General features: G+C 34.7%; 2 protein-coding genes across 4 annotated transcripts in view; both read left to right on the top strand.

The window, feature by feature from the left end:
• LOC143345741 (mannosyl-oligosaccharide 1,2-alpha-mannosidase IA-like) overlaps positions 1–18,366 on the top strand; it is an 831,836-nt gene that overhangs the window by 756,123 nt on the left and 57,347 nt on the right. The window lies entirely within an intron of this gene.
• LOC143345620 (uncharacterized) lies at positions 11,680–17,188 on the top strand. The gene is made up of 5 exons (XM_076772967.1): positions 11,680–11,797; positions 11,907–12,003; positions 16,589–16,734; positions 16,859–16,991; positions 17,072–17,188. The coding sequence occupies exons 1-5, from the start codon at positions 11,730–11,732 to the stop codon at positions 17,123–17,125; spliced, it is 498 nt and encodes a 165-aa protein (XP_076629082.1). The 5' UTR covers positions 11,680–11,729; the 3' UTR covers positions 17,126–17,188.

Genomic DNA, 18,366 nt, shown 5'->3' with positions numbered 1-18,366 from the left:
GACACTTGTCCAACAAAAGATTTGCTGGAATTTAGTAATCCACCTTTAACTTCTTAGTTACCGAATAAGAAACGCTGTCAACGACGTGGCAAAACAGGTTACCAATTCGAAACGTCATGCTATGATTTATCCTAGCATTCGTGATGCTGCGACCATACATAAGAAATCTATTAAGTTGGTAAAATTCATTTAAACTTTGCAGCAATATATCCTTCCTTTTATTAATGAACAAATCTTTGTTTTCTTGTGCATACTATTTGTCAACCTACTGAATCATTGTAACATGAATTCTGAAAACAGCATCATCGATGTAGCGGTAACGGGGATGATGTTGACATATTTAATAGCGATTCTAGTAGTTGTACTTTCGTTTGCTATAAATCTGTACCGTGTAAGTACTATAACTATAAGCAATTCCGTCTAATATCATTTTCCGATGAATTCGATAGGATCTTTTATTTAAATTTATCATTTTGTGCGACAGTTTTTTCTAGCGATCGTGGAAATGAATGATCTACATGAAATTGTTCTTTGTACCATAGTAGTTCTCGTTCACGTAGTAATCATGTTCTTAAATAACCATAGCGGACAATATATAATCGACGATGGCAACGACATATTTCACGAAACGTGAGTTTATGTTCATTTTAAATTTGCACTCGAGGGCTTTATGCCATATTTCTGTAATAATTAACGAAGATACTGACACGATACTCTTTAACTATATAGATACAACTCTATGTGGTATTGTGTTCCAGTGAACATGCAGAAATTGATTTTAATGATACTGCGTAGAACTTCGCTGGGCTGTGAATTTAATCTCTCGGGCTTATTTGTTCCATGCTACGAAGGCTTTTCGATGGTAATTGTTTGCACTTTATCATCTACAAATACCTATACTGTATTCGATTCTACGTCAAAAGTATTTATATTTCAGATGATGAGTTCGTCTTTCTCATACTTTACTATGTTGTATTCGACGCAGTAAAATGTTTAGTAGCAATGATCGTGACAATAGTTAACGTAAAGTAATGGGCACTTATAGTCATCCACGATAAAAAAGATCAGACTACACAATGCGGAAGGTCCTGTCAATGACGCATGCCTCGTCTCCTGGTAAGGTACTATTATCTTCAGTAGCATATTTTTACCAATTTCTTTAAGTACTCAGTCTGAGTGCTTGAAATTAAATAGAAAATTTGTTTGAATCATCGTAATTATTTGTTTGATTTATTTTATTTAAAATAATCATTCATTTATTTCTCGTAATAAGTTCCTTTATCGCTTAGCAAATTGAAGCACTAAAAGCTTCATTTTCTTTTATAGACATTTCCACCAGAAACGGAAAGAAATTTCTTTCGCATATTCTAGTTTGTTTATTGTGTAATTTGGTTGACTCTACCTTGGTGGGGGCAGTGCAACGATACGCGTACCACCCATATTTTCGAGACGAATCATGCAATTTTTAAGATCACTTTTACGAAAGTATCTAAAAGTTTGAGGCACGATATGAAAAATTCCATCGGTAAGCTACAATTAATAAATTGTCTTGCCCAATTGTGATTCAAAAATCGTTTGTTTTCCATTCTGCGGACGTTTCATCGGTATCAGCGGCGACTAAGTGCCGCAGAACTATTCTTACAATCTGCTTTGCGTATGGTAGTTACTGATCTTTGGCTGTACAAGAGCTCTAAACTAACAGTAGTTTACGCTGCTTTATACATATCAATACTCTCCTTGTTTTTCAGGTAACAAAATTTGATGCACAAACGTACATGATGCAAACATATATCCTGCCGTGGTTTTAACAGATTAATCTGTAGACATTTCCGATGATATTTTAATAAATAAATGCGCTGCAAATCGCATATTCAATTTTGAAATTCAAAATCGAATCTCGAAATATGATTCTTAACATTATTCGTATCGTTAAAAATATACGGGATGTAAACCATTACTCGTGCCGAGTGAAATATAATTACCTTTTAAATATACTATTTATTATTGTGTAGCGACTTTGTCGCCACCATGTATTGTTCCGGAGCGTGGGGCGTTTGTCTTGCAGACGGTCGTCGGGGTCGGCCGCATGGTCGAAGCCGTTTGTTGTCGTCGCGTTTGGCAAATGTTTAGGCGAGAATCGAAGGCGGACTGTCTTTTGTCCTAGACCAAATATAAAACCCCGGGAGGAACAGGTGGAGGTCATTTGGTAACAATCAACTGCCGACGCGAGTTGCTGACCCGTATTTCGTGGACTCCAAAAAAAAAAGAGTATAATAAACATTTTTGTTACTCCCGCAGTTTCGTAGTGTGGATCGACTAATTATTCGTTTCCTATACCGATTCCCCCACAATTGTATAAAATAATTACTATAAAATACAGGAAAATGTATACGACATTTTGTTTAGACAGATCTAAGAGGCCTCCCTTTTTCTTTTTATCGAAAAGTCATCGGATGTGCGTGCAGTAGAGTCCGATTTCAGCACAAGTAGAACAAGCGAGTAATGGTCAGACGACCCAGCCCAAACGTATCAAGTCGTACGCTTATCCGACAAGCCATCATATTCAATTCTTCGAAAATGAGGGCTTTTACAGAAAATTGTACTTGAATTTAATTTTTTATATTAATGTTTCTTATTGTTTGAGAATTAATCATACTCTGGCCACGACGACGCTCATTAGCAGCACCTCTCGGGCACGCTAATTTGGGTTAATTTGGGGATCTGCACATGATTGACAGGCGCGCGCATCGATCTTTCCGCCTGCCGATCGAGAGTTCATGCGGGCCAAGATCACGGCTCTGAGGGTATCGGCTCATATCTCTCCTTTGTGTTTTATGTAATTTTTTCACTCTCCTTATTCAAGGCTCAAGGTCATAAGACTTTTGCAATTAATTTAATTGCAAAGTTATTGTGTTTGAAATAATCCATATTAATGTTACTGTATTGATTTTCCGTTACCACGTGCACCGGCATTGTGAACTATAATGAATAAATTAAAGACCTTGTTTATGTTCATTTTTCGCGAAATTAAAAATCTTGCTTATGTTCATTTTTCGCGAGCCTTCCATCCGATGGACATGCTCATTTTATACAGTCCACGATTTCAAACACTTATAGACGTAATTATTAAATTTCAAATTATTTCCCTGGTGTCTTCTGTTGCCGTGCCAAAGCGTTACATTCTGTGTGTGAACAAATGATAATTGATAAGGCAATAAGTAGTATATCGGAGCCATACTTGACGGTGAACATTATGGTGATAATTTCATTCGTTTTCAATCAGTATCGAGTAAGTACATTTTACGATGCTATACATATTTCTGTAAAAATGATAGAATAACAAGAGCAATAAGTTCACAGTTTTTCTAGTCATTTTTTCACATTGCAGTATAAAGTTAGCGGCAATGATAGTGTGCAATTCTGTAGAATTCTTTGGAACAGTGTACAAAGTTATGTGATATTGCTTGATGCTGTATGATGCTTGATGTAACAATACACGGTACTCTATATGCCCTTTAATTTGATTGATAATGCGAGTATATTGATTCCCAGACAATATTGATTTCTCCTTATGCGGCACGTCCCTCCATAACATACTTTCGCGTCCTTTAACGGGAAATCGATAACTCTGTTTAATCGAAACGTACCACTCTCCTACATGTTTATAGTTCCCTTGTCTTGTAATTAATGTATCCCCAATAAAAAATTATTGGACCTTAATCTTAATTAAACATAAATCCTTGAAAATGCACTTTCTTGTTTGGGATATGTACTGTAATATTATTCCAACATTCTATTTCATTTAATTGCACATGCAGAAAGCTACGAATCTGGACGAAGTGCAATCTGACTTTAATTTAAATTATGGTTTGATACATATTAATCTTACTTCCATCACAGAGCTTTTAAACCATCCAGATTAGAAATTAAACATTGTTAATACAATTAGTAGACAACAATTACATCTGTTTCCGTTTGTACAATTGCTACTATATTCTTTGCCTTTTGGGTGTTTCGACAAACGTTAATTAACACGGATTCTTGCTGGAATTTTATTACAGTGGAAAATTCGGGTAGCTGACCCTTCGCTCAACTTTACCGCCATTATTAAATTCGCGGGTGGACTCTACATTACGAGTCACCCTCTGCAAAGCATAAAAACGTTGCACGCCATGAAATATTTTCTGCACCCAGTCGCGAAGGGTAACCAAAGGGGAAACATACGTACGCTTAGGCGTACATCTATCCGATTATTACGGCAAATATTTTTTTATTTCAATGCCTCTGGTATCCTTTCGATCCCTTGGGTTCAAAGTCCTTCTCCAGCCATCGACCTCGTAAATTACACCAACTGTCAATCATTTCCTCTCGCCTCTCGCAACCCGTTCGAAGGATTCACCGAGGGTGCGTGAAGGCATATAGTGGCAATGCGCGATCGATCGCGTCGCACTCGCGTTTCTGACTTCACAGAAGGATGTACTGCGTCGCGAGTTCCAGCTACGCGTGCCGAAAGAAGTTTCCATTGACCTGTGGCCGCGTTTCGAGTGATCTTCTGTTTCGCGTCAGTGTTCGATCTATCTTTCCAGTTACCGGAGGCTGTCAAGATTGCCCCTACGCAACAGCCGAGGCTTTCCGTCCGTAAGATGGGATTTGGCTACGGTAAAGTCCAGCAAATGGGAGAATTGACTCGAGGGAAGAGGATCCAGGAATGAGAACGTACGTGCTACCCGGCTGAAGCAACCAGAGATCGAGGAATTCTCCTGCCAGTTGGTACTGGTTAAGGCTAACGGGTGTTTGCCCTTCGAAGAAAGTGCAGTTTTCATTGGCTTCTTCGGAAACCAAGTAGATTCTTTCATTTGCTGGACTTTGATGTCGTCGATCGTCAGTTTATAATACAAGGAATCTTGGTCACTAGTGAGATATTAATTTTTACAAACGTTTCTAATCGACAAAGTCTGAATTCCGTCTTAACGGGGGTATCTCTATTTTCCTAGCTAACGTTGAGTTTCTCGACCGAGTGCAATTTTGTCCCTTCTTCCGAACGCACAGGCCGACATCCGTCAGCTTTACTATGGAGATATACAGCGACTGTTAGAACCGTGAAACGATTAACGTTCGACCCGTGTGTACTGTGATGTGACTAGGTGAGCACGATGTTCGCAGCGTGGTTAAAAGTCGACCGGAAGTAATTTGCACAACGATTGATTGAATATTGCCTATCAAGTGCTGTTAAAAAAATAGAAAAAAGTACTAAAGTTCTTGAAGAACTTTCTAAGACTAACTATTTTTACCGTGTCCTTGTGGAAGAGTTGCTCAATTGGCATATGTTCTGTATCAAGGTCCACGACAGGGAATGAAATAAATTTCTGATAGAGACCACTGCCATAAATAATGGTCTTTCAAGGTATTTGTCTGAGAATTTTGCTATTTTATATTTGCTTTATTTAAAAACAAAACTTCGCAATTTACACTTTCATTTATTTTCAGGGTCTTATATTTTTGTGTTTATTATTATATATTATATTATATTGTCCGATAATTAAAAACAGTTTTACCATAAATAGGTGGCATTTTTCTTAAGGTAAGCACTTCTACGAATTAAGAACCTCTTATTATTAGATAATTATATTTTTATCGAGAATATTAATACAGGTAGAAAATAATCACCACTGACAATACGCACCTTAGGAACTCCTTGTTCGTCAATGTGGCAGTTATTAGACCCGAAAAACACAATATAACGTATTAAATAGTGCATATTCTAAAAAATGTGTTTAAAAAATTTGTTGTGTATTTCTAATTCCAAGGAGAACTGTTATTAAATTTGTAGCACTCACAGAGGACAAAATATATTATTTTGACAACAATTTCTGCGTGCTATACTCTGTTTTAAAGAGTGGATGTTGCTGGTTTAAAGTATTGATGTGAGAGTACATTGATTAAACCCGTGCGTGACACGATTCTCCCCATGGCATTCATTCTTTAAAAGGAAATCGATAACCTAGTAATTGCTTATTTCAATCGATGAAAATAACTGTTTAAGCAGAACTACTTTTTAAAAGCATGGTTTATACATATATCCAACGAACGATATGTTTCTTTTTTTTTTTTCTTATGATGGGAAATATTCTACATCGCATCGACATCTAGGTCATTAGCGTCACATATCTATATTAAGTTAAGAATATATGGTATTTACTGTTTCATATTAAATTTAATTCTCGCTGTGATTTCTTTGAAACATTTTTAAATATTTTAACAATTATTTCAGCACAGACAAGAGTACACTAAATACCTTACTTCACCGTCATATTGTACAGAAACATGGTTACGATTGAAAAGGAAACAATAGTTTACGCAGAACTGGTACATTCATTTGCATACATTCGAATATTTGACAAGTATTCGAAAACTATGAATAAAATATGAATATTTAAGTATTCGAATACTGTTATTGGACATATGTATATTAATATTACTAATCGAATATTAACGATTCAAATATTCAGCAATGAAATAATTGAAAGAGTTTTACCTTTCATATGATTGACACCTAGCAGAAGTAGAAATAACAAATAATAGTCAGCCATACCTACAAGTCACACTGAATTGCGCGCGTAATAGAATTTCCAACATCACTTGCTTCGATAAAAAGATTTTATGTACAATATACCCTAATTTGTCCACCAAGTTGCTAAGTTGCCAAGAAAACCGATGCTTATGCCACTCTCACATATTGCACAAGAAATATGTATATATATTCAATAGTTCGAATAAGGGTGCAAATGCATTTGACTTAAACTGCACCTGCGCCTCTATAAAAATTTGTCATTCTCTGCGTTTTCGGACGTTGCGTATTTAATTGTCACTCACCGTAACCCCTTTTATTTTCTAAATGGTTATTATTTATAACTTATTATTTATTTCACATGTTTTTACTTTTATAGTGATCCTGTTTGCGTCCCTCGAAAATCTGCAATCGATTTTCTCAAAAAACAGGATTCGTACGACAAAAATTTATGTTTTTTTGTGGAGAAATCCACTATAGATATTCACTATAAACATTGTGCAACAGAATCACTTCGACTTTCCTTCTATTTCACCTCATGTTATTTTGAATGACTAATATCAGGATTTTTATTTACACTTTTTAAATTATTATTGTGAATTTATTACTTCGACGTTGGAATTTATATGATTCGATTGACCTTTTTATAGTTTATTCCATTATAAATTCTGCGTTTTCTTCAGTAACGAGTACCAACGTCGATTCTAATCTTGTAAAAAATAGTAATGTTGCAAAGTAATGTAAATAAATATTACCTCCACATTAGTTTCATTCACCAATGTTGTTATTAGTCGATGTTCAAGTATCTATAAGTTTGCTTTTCTATTGGGAACAGTAGACTGATTCTGATGTTGTCGATGCAACCAGCGAACCGAAACTGAAGATTACTGGTAATTATTCGGACAGGAAAGCCACGCTTGCGCTTATTAAATATTCATAAAGAGAACCGGTAGCAAGAAAGCAGACGCACTAAGTTTCTATCAACTCTATAGATACGATACAGTATGATATGACGCTCCTTTCGCTGCACAAAGAGTATTACTTTTTATTATGCAAACCAATATGAAGAACCACATGATCACACTTGCCAAAATATGTAATGTATCGTTTCAAAGTTTTATGAAGGTACATAAATACGTGTAAATATTAGTATCATTCGTTATAATATTCGATTCATTCTGATATTTAGTAGATAATAAATTTCGACTTCATTTTAGGTGTTTAACACGACTTTCACCTATTTTACGTTCTTATGCTCGGTACAATAATAAATGGCTCGATTAATGGAAATAAAATTACGTTAAGCGTATAATAAGTTTTGTAGTAGGGACTTCAAAATATCCACGGATCATTCCACGTGAAATCGGACACTTTTTGGAGTAAGTTGTTAAATCGTGTTCAACTTTGAATACGTAGTAGCTCTTCAGGATGTTTAAACGTATCTGAAAGGATATTTCAAAATTCTGGAAATTGTTGAAGTTACACATGTGTAAAGTTGACTGCTACCTTTTGTTCAAAAATTATACCTATTGAATTAATAAACGGACCAGGATACGCTTTTTACTGCTTGTAGCGAAGACCTTAGAGTACCAAAGCAAAATTGTATCAATTAAAAAAAAAATTGTTTTTTAACATTTTTTTATGGAATTGCTTGAAGGAAATGTCCTGCTTTTGTACCGGGGAAATGTTTAAAAATCTGATAAAATTAAAACATAGCCTCATTTGTCTTCTTGATGGACAGCATTTCAAAAACGTGGACAACTTAAAATTGGCCTATAAAACAGCCATACCTGCCATTCTTTTAAAGGATATGCGATCACTGTAGGATTCAAGACAATTAATATTTGTAATACTACTGGAAATTTACGATCTCACTCTTTGTCGATGAATCGTGTCTTATTAGAATTATAGCCGCGAAAGAAAGGTTTTGTTTTTATTAAAAGAGACCGTTTAAAACGCATATTCAAAATGTTTAATTTTAAATAAATTAAGGAAATTAACTTCTGCAATTTAGCACCAGCAAGCATTAACTTCACATTTTGATGTGTGAGACATACATACACAGAATTCATTCCGCTGATTTCTGCTAACGTACACTCGTCACGGCGAAGAAAGTCCTTGAAAAGTGTATATATATTTCCCTTAATTTATTTAAAATTAAACGTTCTGAATATGTATTTTTAAACCGCCTCTTTTAATAGAAGTGAGATCTTTCTTCGCGGCCGTGATTCTAATAACTTCGTCAAGTAGTGGCATAGAAATATTTCCCATAATCAGAACCATCAACAAAGAGTGAGATTCTATATTTCTAAAGGTATTATAAATATTAACCGTTTTGAACCGTACAGTAATTATATATCCTCTAAAACAATGGCAGGCATGGCTGTCTTGACTTTTGTACAGCGCTTGTTCAGGATCCAGGCGCGATGCAGCGTTCACTAAAATTTATTTTCATAGGGCCAATTTTAAGTTGTCCATGTGTTTGAAAAGCAATCCATTAAGAAGACAAGCGAGGCTATGTTTTAAATGGTACAATTTTTATTTGGTACTCTAATGTATTCGCTACAAGCAACCAATAGCGTATTCTCATCCGTTTATTAGTTCAACCGCTATAATTCTTTAACGAAAGGTAGCATTCGTCGTTACACGTATGTAGTAACTTAAACAATTTACAAAATTTTGAAAAATCCTTTCAAGTACGTTTAAAATTGAACACGATTTGAAAACTTACTCCAAAACGTGTCCGATTCCGCGTGGAATGGTCCCTACTTAATTTTAAAATATGTGTAAACGTAGGTCAATTGAAATAATAAATTAAACTAATGTGTAATCTTTCTCTCAAATAAATTTGTACTTTTCACAGCGAAATAATTCATTCTGATGTTACCCTTACTGTTTAAATGTTTGTAAACTTCAACCATCTACTTAAATATTCAAGGTAGAAAAAATGAAGACGACACAATTCATCTATCAAAATAGCAAAAGCTAAAAGTAAAAATTTTCTGTCAAAGTTTCATTCAATATATTTAATAATATTTTTAATCACGGACGATCTCCAATTAATTTCTTTCGTATCAATACATACATTTAAAAATTAATGTCGTTAACTCGTTACTCCGACGTTCCAATCTGTCTGATTGAATTGAACATGAATGTTATATTTTGCTCCAATACAAATTTAACGTTTCAAAAAATAGTAAAATTGCAAAGTAAGTTAAATTAATAGCACCTTCACATTCATTCCATTCGTTCATCTTGTCATTATAATCTGTATTTGCATATATTTACCTGCAAAGCGTTGGGGATTAAAAGACAGAGTTGAAACATTCCGAGCTCCATTTATATTTCGACCGTGGAACGAAGGTGAGCTTTCTCGATTAGAAGTACCAGAAGTTTTCTGTTTACAAGCTGTCCTTGTCACTTAAGTATTGAGATTAGACTAATAGCGCTCGAGTGATTTCAATGCGTGGTAGAATCTCTCTGTCGGGCTAGAAGATATATACGTATGTTTAAGAAATAACTGAGGCAATTATGCGCCAAAGGGAGTGAGGTCTACGTATAGCTGACATTTGAGGGTTGATTGTAACTTACTAATTGTAAATTCAGTTCCAACGCAAAGGGAAGTCTTCGTTGCGCAATTCTTGAAACCAGACTGTGGGACACTTTCCCCTCGTTGCAACTTGTTGCGACCGCACCTGCGTCGATTAAAAATTTATACAAAGGAAGGGTTCACAGCAAGAAAATAACTACTTGTAACAATATAATATCACAGAATATGCGACTGTTTCTCTGTAGCGGGAGAATTATGTTGCCTCGCGATACTTTTCTTTAAACTGACGGATCGATACGCCACTTGCGTCAATCGCAATATAATTTGTATGCAATTTGCTACGAATTTCCATGGTAAATTCGAAGGAAGAGAATATTTTATTAGGGAATATCGAGGGTGGAATGACGGAGCGACCGAATACTCGCAGTAGTATTTTAACCTACGATCGAGAATGGACTTCGCTGGCTATCATTACTACAAGCTCACCCACAAACTTCTAATATATTTGGGGCTCTGGAATATGGAAGCTAGATGGCCAGAAAAGATTCAACGATTCTATTCCTTGATTACTTTCACGATAACTATACTGTTTCAGGTAAAATCTCTTTTATTATTTTATCTGACTAGGTAACCCTTTTCGAACGAGCAATTTACTACGGCGTTATAGTTATCAAGAAATTATGAGTATTTTAGGTGGCCGCATTGTTCGCGAACGAGAACGATTTACAAGAGCTTTCGATGTCATTAATATTTATGATAAGCTGGTATGCATTTTTCGAAAAGTATTTAACATTCTACATCCACATGGATAAAGTAAGCAACCGATGGCGAATGTTACTTTTTCCTTTATCTTGCATTTGCATTGGCGATACTCATGCATTCTGTGCGCGACAGGTGAGAACGCTTTTGTACTACGTTCAGTACGACTGGAACCAATTACAAAATACAGACGAGTACAACATATTGGATATATATACCAAAAATGGTAAAGTTATCCGGACGGTGTACATGAGTAAGGGAAACATTTAATTTCTTCAAGAATCCTTTTTTTGTACGCTACAAATTTTTGGAAAGCATGGAACGCGAGATATAATCCGTGGTTATAACTGGAAAAAATATTTTGGATCCGTTAAGCATAAATGAGCCGCGAACGTGAAATACTGTTTGTCTCGAGATTGAACATGTACAGCAGATTAACCATCTATAATTTGTGTGTTTAGTTTAATTTATTTAAGTCTGATTTTAAAAAATTTTCCTTTCTACTTTTATTCCATTATTAATATTTGCCAATATTTTATTGTATCATTTTTTTCAGAAGCAATTAATTTGAGTTACGAGGAGTTTATTGTTTTTTGAATGTTACGAATTACACCCCTCATACCTAGGAATCTATTTAGATTTCCTGCAATAATCCTGATATTAATATGAGTTTCCAAAATTACAGCAAACGTCACATTGCTTGTGTGGTTTTTAATAATTGTCGAATCTTCACCGATTATGGTTAAAGAATCTTACGTCCACAAGGTTCTAAAACCTTTTATCGATGGAACGGGATTGTATTCTATATGTTATCTAATCGTCAGTATTGTAACTGTAATAGGATTATTGACAATGATAGCCACCGAAACATTCTTAGTCATGTTGATGACACACTGTTGTGCAATGTTTAAAATTATCGGGTAAGATAATATAGTTGTGAAATTATTTTTCGTTTTCCGAAAGTATAAAGTTTCCACAACGAGTATTAGCTTACGTACAATTAATATAATAGGTATTACTTCTCCATAGCTATCGCATACGATGTGCAATTAACGGAAAGAAGAAATATTTGGTTTATGCAAAATTAATCGAAGCAGTGCTGTTACATCGAAGAGCCATCGAGTTGGTATTTTCAATCGCAACAAGCTTTTCTTTCAGACTCGATTGATTTCTTGAAAATCGTTTGCACATTACATTGCCTCTGTTCAATGGAAAATAACATTTTAATTATATTTAACATAACATTCTTAAAATTTAAATGCCAACGTATACAGGGTGTTCGGCCACCCCTGGGAAAAATTTTAATGGGGGATTCTAGAGGCCAAAATAAGACGAAAATCAAGAATACCAATTTGTTGATGGAGGCTTCGTTAAAAAGTTACTAACGTTTAAAGTTTCACCCGTACTGAATTTTTTTCTCAAAAGTGGGTAGGATTTCGGAAGTATGTGTATTCACCAAAAATGATTGTAATTGACCCCCGCAACCGAAAATAATTTTTCCAGAACGATTTGAAATTTTTGAATTGTTAATAACTTTTTAACGAAGCCTCCATCAACAAATTGGTATTCTTGATTTTCATCTTATTTTGGCCTCTAGAATCTCCCATTAAAATTTTTCCCAGGGGTGGCCGAACACCCTGTATAGTTTTATAATTATTAATTCTAAAAGGTATATCGATATCATAAACATGTCCTTCGCGGCATCTTATTTTCTTCTACTTGTGTTTGGTTTAATTTTGATAACCATGAATCTATATAATGTGAGTACTTCTTATATTTGTTAATTTTGTATATTACTACAGATTACGACGTTTCTCCACTAAATAGAACAAAAATAAACAGCACCTTTCATTTCTTTTTTTATCTTCTGTTTTTTATGATTAATATGTTTTTATATACTATGTTATTAAAGAAATTTTGTATAGAAATTTATATTTAATATAGAAACGATAATTTCGCTCACTCACTTACATTTAGCTCCTTGAAGCTGTACTAGTGACACAGAATGCCATGGATCTTCTGGAGTCGGCTATATATTTGGGTTTTCTATTTTTCTACGTATTGATGTGCAACTATATGGGACAAATGTTGATCGATCATAGTTTTAACATTTTCACAGAAACGTGCGTCACAAAACACTCTCTAAAACAATTTTTAAGTTTTTTAAAAGAAATTTCTTCAAAAGAAATTCATTATATGATGAAAATAAGCTGTATGTATAATTTATGGGAATTTTACAGATATGACTCACAATGGTACGCAATGCCTTTACCCGCACAAAAGTTAATCATTTTAATTATGCGGAGAAGCATGAATTATAGCACAATCAAACTTGGGAAAGTCTATACGATATCATACGAAGGCTTTTCGACGGTAACGTTTGTGTAAAGAAAAACATATTCTGAATCTGACCGATCGTTCGTGATTAATTAACGTTTATTTTCAGATATGTAACATATCGGTGACCTATCTATTATTTCTCTGTTCGTTGCATCAATAAATGTCATCGTTTGTAATAACAGAATTCTACTCGAAATTCTCGAATAGAGTGTTGTAGTAATAAATACATGAACATCAAACACAATTTGAACGAAACATTTAATCTAACGTTCTCTCGGTGTAATGTTTAACAATATTTTTAAAGAAATTTCCACCATAAGCCGTCAAACACAACCGTCGAGCTTTAAAAGTCATTGTGTACCAAAGACACATTTGATCAATTCACACAAGTGCAATGTGCACTGCACGGTATCACGAATGTATCAAGCGAAGCTTTCGAACCAAAGTATGCAAATGTTTACTAGTCGTTCGCTCTGGAGTAGTAATGAATGTTTCATTGTCATTTCGTGTGGCTCTTAATTGAGATCGCGTGACCGGAAATGTAAGACTTGAACAGTATCAATGTCAAGGCAAAATACAGTTATTAACTTAATGTGAAAAGTCAAGTGATTCGCCATTGACAAACCTTTCCAAGGAAAGCTTCTTATCGATATTTCTTAATTCCCATTTTGGTTGGACATTCGTAACTGACACGATACACAATGTAGAAATTTTAAAAATGACATTTAACGTTCATCGATAGGGAGAGATAAGTGTACCACAATTTTCGAATAAAGTCATGGGTGTACTTACGTAATATTTTGGATACGTAAGTTCTGTCAATTTGTTTGCGAAGTCTCTTTGCAAGGGATGCGTCCCTAGCGCGTTTCGATAGAATTGGAGGCGACTTGTTGCGCGGTCGAACGACAATGAGCAAGTAAAATAGAGCTGTGGATGCCACCCACTTGTGACGCCAGCAGCCACGTAAAACAGGGGGACGCAGAAGGAAAACAAACGACGTTATGTTTCCATAACTATGGGAAATGGCCATCTGTTTTCCGCCGACGATATTCGAACGCAGAGATAGGGTTAATGTTTCTGCAAAAACAAGGAGTTGCGTTTCTCAACGAACATGTAATTTGCCACGATTCTTACCGCGCGATTTGTCGTTCTGGGGAAAACATTGTAACGCGGCGAACCGATCGATGAATATCCTACAATCATAGCACCCTGTGTAGATATTGTTTCCAATTACACTAACCCTCGGTTTTTGCTGCAACATTATAGTTCATTATTTTTTCAAATGACACGCGAGAAGGGAAAAATATACCGGAGAGGGTAGACAACATCTGGAGGGTCTGGCGAAGCCCCCTGATAGACCGCCGCCCCAGACACGTTTTAATTTTCGAGCTGGAATGGACGATTTGAACGACCATCACTATAAGCTGAGCAGAGTTCTTTTGACGTTCGTTGGATTATGGCCGTACGAGGATACGTACCTGTATTTCACGCGCTTCAAAAGAGTATTTTCCGTACTGATACTTAGCTCCTCTATATTCTTTCAGGTACTGTTATCTTATTATCGATAGGTATTCGTGTGGTTTGAATTAATTATATTTGCTAAAAGAAAGTCACGTGATTGAATTTTCATTTATTAGGATAGAAATATTTAATTTAGCGAACATAGTACAGCGATTATATAATTAACTTCTTGAAAACAATAATCAAACTCTTACTATTTTAAAAAATTTGCGTATAACAATTATACGAATATTAATATTAATAGATATCCATAATTCATCGAGTCGTCATTTTGAATATTTGTTTGTTTCCAACAAAATAATTCGACCCTGAAGAGCTTAACTGACTCTAATCTTGAGTATTTGTGCTAATTAATTTCAGTTTGTAGCCTTGTTTCGGACACCAAACTACAATCGAAATCAGCTCCTAAACACCGTGACAAGTGTCGTGATAATAAGTATAGCACTCTATAAGTGGTATATTTTTTGGTATAACATGAATGGTGTAAGTTTTTTGAAATTTACTTCGAATTTTGTTTAATAACGTCGTAATGCATGCGTATCGCGATTTTTCAATAGAATTCATGAGAACAAGAATGATGTAAGCCGATTTTATTTCACTTTCGAAAAGTAACGCGTGAAGCGTGGTATTCCACGAAACACCAACAGACTTTTTATGCCATTCATTCAAATCAACGATCATTTTTCGCGAATGTAGATCGAGAAGATCATTGATATGATTCGAGATAACTGGAGGTCCATGAATAGCGAGAATGACCATAAAATAATTCTGAAATACATCGATCATTCGACGTTCATAAATCGAATTTTTACATGTAAGGACGAACATTTTGTCTGTTTTACGAAGCTAAAAACAATCGTTATCGTTACTTTAATAATTAGAACCGTGCAAATGAGAATTATTTCAACAAGGTAGAGTCCTTGAAGGTGAAACAATTTTAAAGAAACTAGGATGCAGATATAAATAAATGCTCCAAAATATTTTACTTACATGCACCCTCATTCTCAAGGACTCGATTCCAGGTGAACTATTGATCTGATTAATTGCATGGTATTACAGGCATCATTTATCTATCAATGTGCTGCTTTTTGATATATGATATGCCCTGGTCAAACGATTCCGAAGCATCGCTCGATACAAAGTCGATTGACCTGCACATTGAATTGAATTATTATAGCGACAAGAAGATATACTCTTATGTCGCATATTTTCACGAGTATAGTATGCATGTGATCGGAGCTACCACCATTGTTGGGACAGAAATAACGACAACGTTACTTTCTCATTACGCTAGCGGTCTGTTTCACGTGGTACGGTAAGATATGTTAAAAAATAAGTGCATGTGGGGCTGACGCTACGAAAATTTTTTACGAATATTTTATTTTAAAATAAGTACACGATCTCTCCAATTAATATTAGTTAAGCGTACTTATTTTAACTCCGGTGTTCTATGACAGCTATCGGATACAGAATGCGTTCCATGACAAAGTAGTGAAATCTTCAATTTTCGAAAGGGACAGGGCAGTGCGTGACAGACTGATCATCGCTGTAAAAATGCACAGAAAAGCGTTACAGTCAGTACCGTTAATTAATTTTTTAAACTATAACCGTTCCAATCATATTTGAAAGTTTGAATGCGTGCAACGTTTGAATTGTATTGTCTAATCTGAATGTCTGCTTCCTAAAGGTATTGCAAATTCTTAGATGATACCCTAGGGTTATCTTATCTTACATTGCTTATAATGGGGGTATTTTCCCTGAGCCTTAACCTTCTACGTGTAAGTACAGACATAGGTATTTTTTCTACGATACGGTTATATGTATTTATGGTTTTTCATTTCAACGTATAGCTATCTCAGGCTAGGCTACAAACTAATAAGCTCACAGTAGCGGTGATGGAAATAGTTATCGTTCTTGCACACTTTTTATACTTGTTTCTGGCTAATTACATTGGGCAAATAATCATAGACAGCAGTACTGAGGTTTTCACATCAGCGTAAGTGATACGTGGAACGTGTATTTTCAAAATGAGATTTATGTTAATTAGATGACGTTCTCCAGGTAATACTTAAATAGTCTGTCGTTGCTGAACAGAGTCGGGTGTTGCGTTTGTTTTACAGATACCATAGTCGATGGTACCTGACGGCGGTGCCAGAGCAAAAGTTGTTTTTGTTTATCCAGCTTCACAATCTGAAAAATTATTCGTTTCATGTCGGAGGTCTATTCACGCCATCTTACGAAGGATTTTCTACGGTAACATAATATCAAAACTGTTTACAATTTATCATTTTTTAATTTTTACTGATGCTGTTTTTGCAAATATTCGTTTGCAGCTTGTGAGAATGTCGTTCTCTTACTTCACTGTCATTTATTCTACGCAGTTATGATCAAACGGAATTATTTATAACTTTGCTAGTAGAAACATAACGATATCGTTGTTAATATGTCACCCTCGATACAATACGCAATGCTAATAAATGAATGACTTTATTTAAATTATATGTGGCTGATTGATTATATCAACTGCATCTTCACATTTTTGTTCTTTAACTAAGGACTAAGACTTAGCCTTTCATGAAACTAAATATTTATAATGTCAGAAGAAAAGGTGTCCATCTGAATATTTTTCTGTGCTGTAAAAACTTTCGAAGAACAGTGATGAGGAAAGCAATATTAAATTCGAAACAAATGGAATGGTGAATAGATATGCGGGTTGCTAAATATTGTTTTACAAGTGAGTCGTATCACGAAGTCTGATTTTGAATATAATGGATAGAAAAATGCAGCTTAATATTGTTTAATGTATAAAATGATATTAACGTAGAATTGTTTTGTTTGTTTCAGGTAAGTACCGTCAATTTCCTGAAGAACAGCGTATGTCGGCCTTACTATGAGAACCAATCTGCTTCAAGGTACTGTATTCACTCGCGTTTTCATTGGATATGGGATTGGTTTTCATTATTTATATATTATTAATTATTTCATTATTGAAGGAAGATTTTCGCGGAATATGTACAAAATAGAAAACGAGAAAGGTATGTTATTCAATAGTGGAGATATTGTCGTCAGTTGAGTTTTAGTTGCGCCCCACTGTAGATGATACTTTATTGAACTAGTATAATTTCTCTATATGACATCTGTCGTTAGTGGGGCTTTGGCCACACCAGAGTTCAAACTTTCGTCAGTTTCTGAATCTTACGATCATGATTATTTTCATGTTCTCGACTGTCGTCCAGGTATATTTATAAAATTTAATTGTTTTGTTTGCCTATTGCGAATGTATATTTTATCAGACACTACACTTATGTTAATTATTTGAGCAATTTTTGGAATTAAGCAGCTGTCCTATTTAAGGATAACGTAACAATTCACCGAGCAACAAATTATATTTTGAAATGAATTATAGATCTAGTGTAAAATATTCTCTATACGTTTAAATATTTTTCATATTGAATTGGATTTGTTTTCAGTGACAACATTTTTATTGCCTTGTACGAAACACTGAATTTTTTACATTTGCGAATTTTCCACATATTAATTGATTAAATCACAACTTTGCGACAAATATGAATAGATTCTTTTTAATTTAAACAAAATTGTTTATCTTTTCTCGCTAGAATATATGGTA

This window comes from Colletes latitarsis, chromosome 9 (assembly GCF_051014445.1).
Source record: "Colletes latitarsis isolate SP2378_abdomen chromosome 9, iyColLati1, whole genome shotgun sequence".
NCBI lineage: Eukaryota > Metazoa > Arthropoda > Insecta > Hymenoptera > Colletidae > Colletes > Colletes latitarsis.
The sequence above is the reverse complement of the archived record's forward strand: the minus strand, read 5'-3'. Positions and strand labels throughout refer to the sequence as shown.